Raw genomic sequence first — 6,000 nt, 5'->3', positions numbered from 1 at the left:
AGAGGTTAACTTCGATCTACTGGAAGCAACTTTACATTTTCAGTATATACCGCTTAGAAGCGAACTACTATAATTAAACAACACAGACCATAGCACTAAAATTGCGAAATAATGTTTTACCCTTAAAGAACAAGATGCAGCTTGATGTTTAAGAGGCTAAGGGTTGTTTTATGTTCCTATTATTGTATTCTTTGTAGCTTCACTAGATGATGAATACGATGTAACTTACTTTGAGCTTCCACAGATATGTCATGACCATTAAACACCATTATAACCCTCCTAGCTCAGTGCTTCCTAGTCTCTCGTTTATTGGAACATGTAAATTATCGTTCCACGTTTGTCATTCTCTATGATTTACGTCTGTCAACTTCTGTTCACACTGTCTCCAGTGATGGCTTTCAGACTCTATCACTCCGCCTCAATTTTTAAGGATCGTTTTCTAACCGCAAGGACAGCAAGTATTGTGTGACTGGATCACATGAGCAGTAATGTACTGAGCCCAACAGCAGTCACCAAGTAACAGCCACATGCAGATTCCACTTAGTGACATTATTTTCTCTTTTCCTCTCTGCCATTGGGATGCTCTTTTTGGAGAGTCAATCTTGCTGCATAGGGGCACATGCTGCAGTTAGATTGCTGGGATTCAGGAATATGGTGCTTGTGGATTTAAATTCTACCAGTCCAATATCGGCTTACACTGCAGGCAGTCAGACTCCGTCGCTTTGATGCCTGTTGGAACTGAAGGTGTTGTTACTCATTGGAAATAGCTGTTCTTCTTCATCCACTGTGCCTTGTGCGCCTGATTGGTTTTGGATTGCCAACCGCAATATAAAAACAATGTGCATACAATAAGTGAAACAGGAGAGGCTGCATTATTTCAAGCTGAGTATAATTACAATAAAAGTGCAGGATCTTTTCTCAGTACGCAACTAGCATTGGTCTAAGGAGTCTGCCTTATTCTTTCATCTCGGAGCATACCATTGCAGTGCAAACACACAAAGTAAAGAGCCATCATTTTGTACTTTTAAGTTGCAATCAAGAAGGAAGAATCGGACACCGTGGATATTTTATTTTCATCACTGTGTGCTGAATACTATATATTGTACTCTGTACCCGAATACACCCATCACAGTCATGTCTGCTAAGATCCTAGTGCTTTTCTTCTTATTGTCAGTTTTCCAAGCCTGGTAAGTGAAAATTGAATTTTATTGTGGTGCTGTGTTTACCCGTGATCGTGGTGCTATGCAATAGAAAACGCTAATTTATTTAGTTTCTCCAGCTCTTAGTCTACAATTGAACTATTGCTTATTCAGAACATCCGAATGAAAGTGATTGATTGTTCTCATATTAGCAAGGAAATTGAACTGTGCCGACTGACAATACTCCTTTAAGTGTGATGTGTCTCTTTTACAAGAAAGTTGTTCCTCTAGATCATTGCTTTTTAAAATAACTATGGTTGTTGGATCATACTGTTTTGCAGGACTACAGTAGAGATATTCAATAAGCAATAATGCAACATTGCTTTAATCTGCTAATTAATCCACCCCATTCAGTGAAACGCCTACCTGTTGGAGGATTACCTTCTCCTCTCATGTGCCTGTTTTACTTTCATAATGCACAAACAGTGGTTAAAATTTCTCCTGTGAGCCTTCTATTTTGATGTTGTGAACACTATGGTTTATAAAACAACTCCACTGTCACTTGTAGATCAGTGACCTGACATTTACCTTCTTTGGTGCAGATCAACCTGCAGTAAGTAAATAAAGAAGTGCAGCCATGAAATGTGGATTGGATTGTAGTTTTTTTCCTCCTGATTTAAAGTAATTAAGAGAATTATTGCAGTAGGTTAGAGAACTGTCAGACAGTATATAATATAAATAATCCCTAGGGCACTGGAGATGGAAAATAGTTCTAATTGACACACAGCAAGTCAAGTTGTATAATATTTCTTGAACATTGGAAAATTTACTACAAGAAACTAAGGCATTATTTAACCATTACTTTTCCCCATGAAAACTTTATGAGACAGTGTGACTGTGTGTAAAAACGATCAGTCAAGAAACCTATCTTTTTCTGGCTGCCTCCTAGGCTCTGTAATACATTTTTCTTGTAAGGCCCATGACAAGGATATTAATTCTTTAACATACACTGGTCAACTTCGCTATTTCAGCTGAGCTCTATTACATTTAGTAATGCCTAAGAGCATTGACAATGTAATGGCTTATCCTTGCTCTTGTCTTATTCACTGCTTGAATATTGTGCTTCACAATTTTTTTTTATTGAGATATGTTTTGTTTTTGTGGAACCTCATTACACATAATCATTATCATAGGCTGATTTACAAAATGCCAAGATCCATAAAAACCTTCTGTGTCTTTACCTTTTAATAAGTTTCTCCTTGCAAAAATGAAAATAACAATGCAGGGTAGATAATAGGGGACAATTGCATGACTTTATAGAGGATAACAATAGGCATTCTAAAGGCCCGAGGGGCCATATTGGAATAATAATGAGCTGCAGGCTGCAGAATCACAGATCTGTAGAAGATTTTTGCAATTTTAAGTATCTGTATATACATAATTAATGGAACCAGTACTTTTTATTTTTCAAAATGTATACATTGTTATACTCACTGGCACCTTTGCAAAGTAGTAAGTTAAGCATTCATGCATTTTACATTTATTGAAATCAAATGAACTAAGACCACATTGTACTACATAGGGATTCAATTTGTTTTAGGCATATTGGTATGGTTTTGTTATATAAATGGCCATGTCATTAATGTAATATCTTACCCATCTTCAATACCATTTATGACACAACAGGTCATATGTAAAAGTTGAGGATTCAGCAATGTAAAGAACAAAATAAGTATGTTGTCCAAGATATTAATGAACCATGGAAAAATAGTACAGTAGACCATTGTAGCTAATGACCGTTGTAGGTATTTGCTGTTCGAAGTATTTAAATGGTTATTGATTTTATTCAAAGTGTCTTGGAGTACTAGGCATCCACAAAATACCTGTTTATTGAAACTTAATAAAGAAGGACATTTATTAGTTAAGTACTTTTCTATTGCATGTTGTTGCTGCAGCTCCATTCAAATTGAGGATGATGAATATGAAGATTTAACAATAAACCAAAAATGGGTGCTGGCTCCCAAAACACAAGACACGGATGCAACACTGATACTCAACAAATTGCTGAAAGAATATGACAAGAAACTGAGACCTGATATTGGAAGTGAGTTACGTTTGTGATTTTTCTGATCTAAGTATAAAGTGGATTGTACTGAATCTAGCTAATATCTTGGGAAAAGATATATTTGCATACACTAGCAGCAAGTAGTATACAGTGAATACTCTCATATGGTCACAGTTGAGAATGTCACAAGAACACACACAAGAGTGGGTTGACATAATTAACATTCACAACAATTAGCAAAATAACATACATTAGAAATAATGCTAAGTTATTAACAACATGGTATAACCTTCTAAGTGTTACAATAGTATAACTGAAGAATTATCTTTATTGCATGCTATGTAAATATATTTATGCAATAAAAATATAGCAATTATAGTATTTAAATAATATAAACATAGAAATGAAACCTGGAGTGGCTGATTTACTGTGGCCCATAATTTAACAGAATATTTAAAAATTTGTGTTTACTTCTATCTAACCAATTATTTTAAAGGAACTTTAAAGAGTTTAATGTTGCTAACCCGATATGGCACACACATATGTGAGCACTAATCTTCCAAGCTGTTGGAAAGTAACACATTTTGGTAAATCACTTAATAACTGTTTATATTCATTACTTAAATCATGTTACTTACTTGCAAAGTTATTGTTGGCTCATAATCTGAATCTGTCATTTTTTAATGTTACTGAGCTCGTTTCATATTCCGGAACTTTGCATTATTGATAATACAGTATATGCTGTGCAAGTGATTATATTATATATTTTCTTTATTCAAATATATTTTTTTCAGATATTTTTTGAATATATTGACATAAGTAGCCCACTTATAAAGACACAGGACTGTGATCATACAAAATTTTGCAACTAATCCCGGTCTTAAAAAATAAAGTGTGTGTGTCTGCCACTCAATGATAAATTCTGCATTCCAGACTGCTGTACTGTTTAAAGAAGGAAGTTTACTAGACTCTATCCCTAACTGTTTTGGGTAGTACATTGGGGTATTTATAAGAAATCAATCCTTTGGAAAAGGATGTATGAATGTATATTTTTAAACTGTTGATGTTCTCTGATACTCTCTTATGTGGATTCTGTGTCTGATAATACTGTATGTAGTTTGTGTCTTCTTCATGTTCTTACTTATTTGTGTTTGTCTAGGGTCAGATCACTTATTGTATTCATTATTACAAATAGGAGACACAATGATGTGCAACAAATAAAGTTTGTGGTGCTAGAACCTAGAACAATCTGTAATTAATTAAAGTACTAGAATGTTAACAGGAGCCATAGTGACATTCTCTTATGGGGGTCCCCTCCTCCCTTCTTTAACACATAAACATGGGCACTAAGCGGGAGCCTACTTTGCCTAATGGATGATCTGGTTCTAACAGGAGCACTGATAATTTCAACTCAGCCAACTCCTGTCAATGTTAAGGCAAGTTTAAGTCGAAAAGGCTAGGTCAAAAAGTAGTCAATCTGGCACTCTCTCATGTTAACAATAGTGCAAAATAGTAATGTGAGGCTCCTGTCAAAGACTGTGGTTGCATAAGTACTTGATTGTGTATTGTAGTATATACATCCAACATAATAGATCTATATTTGTACATTTGTAACTGTTTTTAGATACAATATATTGCAGAGTGTCTCTAACATTAATTACAATAAAATCAAGTACAGCTCAAGATTCTTCTCTTAGGGGTGAATGATAGCAATTAGTCTTTGCATATGCCCTGCCCTCTCTGCCACATCAGTCAATCGATGAAAGTAGGCTTGAAATCACTAAAGCAAACAATTATTTTTGACAGTTATTTTAAGCCTTTTGGTGTCAGACAGGCACTTTGGTGGTGGGGACTGGATATTAGATAAATTATGCTAAAATATCTATATAGTCAATGTAGGCAAGTACATGTTTTTACAAAATATACTCATCGGTCCCCCTTATATATACTAAGTTAGCAAAGTCCAATAATTGGGGTGTATCCTTTAATATTATTAGAAAATAAGCAATACTTCATATCTAGCCTATACTCTTTGACGTATACAGAATATAAGTTTCTAGCTTTATTGCAAGACACAGTGTTCTGAATAGAATCTGAGCCCAAACTGGTATGGTAGACTTGTCCTCGAACCACTATCTCATGTTGACTTGGCTTATTTTAATTTAGCCAAGGAATGATATTTGTAGCAGTAAAAACATAAATATTCACTATAATAAAGATATATTTAAACCCATTTATTAATTTTATGGTGCATTTGCTACAATACAGAATCCCCAAACTGCAAAGTATGTGCCAGATCACGCTGAACTAATCCCACCTATTTAGTTGTAATAATAATGTGACAGATGCTCAGCTGAACCATGCTTCTAAAATAGTCATGTATGACAGTCACAATGTGAATGGTAATTCTTGTAAACAACCAAATCTTACATTTTTCTAAGTATTATTCCTTAATCATTTTCAGCTCACATATAAATCACCATAAAAACTGTCTGTTAATGAAATTACTTGTAGATCTGGTGCTTTCATGTGCATCCTATTTATAAAGTTACAGTGAAGGTGATAGCCCATTAAAGGTGCTGGGGACTAGTGCATGACACAGTGAAAGCTCCAAAATAAAAGGCACAGATCATACACATCCCCTGTGATATAGGTCATACCTGTTGTTGGAAAAATGAAACGTGCCTGGAAGTGGAAGATTTATAAAAACTGTTATTTCATTTTGCAAAGTTAACTCTGAAATAGTTTTTATAAATGTCCTTCATACTGCAGGGCTGCCAAGAGGAATTCAGGGCC

At 34.8% G+C, this 6,000-nt stretch overlaps 1 protein-coding gene across 3 annotated transcripts in view; it reads left to right on the top strand.

Annotated features, from left to right (window-relative positions):
* The first annotated feature begins 360 nt into the window (after nt 1-360).
* The window catches only part of GABRG3 (gamma-aminobutyric acid type A receptor subunit gamma3), a 515,770-nt gene continuing 510,130 nt past the window's right edge, over nt 361-6,000 (top strand). The window contains exons 1-2 of one of the 3 annotated variants that reach the window (XM_075200111.1): nt 361-1,187; nt 3,095-3,243. In XM_075200111.1, the coding sequence (XP_075056212.1) occupies nt 1,135-1,187; nt 3,095-3,243 (202 nt within the window). In that variant the 5' untranslated portion in view covers nt 361-1,134. The remainder of the gene's footprint in view (nt 1,188-3,094; nt 3,244-6,000) is intronic. The other 2 variants (XM_075200109.1, XM_075200110.1) reach the window with 2 other exon arrangements.

This window comes from Mixophyes fleayi, chromosome 2 (assembly GCF_038048845.1).
Source record: "Mixophyes fleayi isolate aMixFle1 chromosome 2, aMixFle1.hap1, whole genome shotgun sequence".
Taxonomy (NCBI): domain Eukaryota; kingdom Metazoa; phylum Chordata; class Amphibia; order Anura; family Limnodynastidae; genus Mixophyes; species Mixophyes fleayi.
Note: the sequence above shows the minus strand (reverse complement) of the source record. Positions and strands in the feature narration are given on the sequence as shown.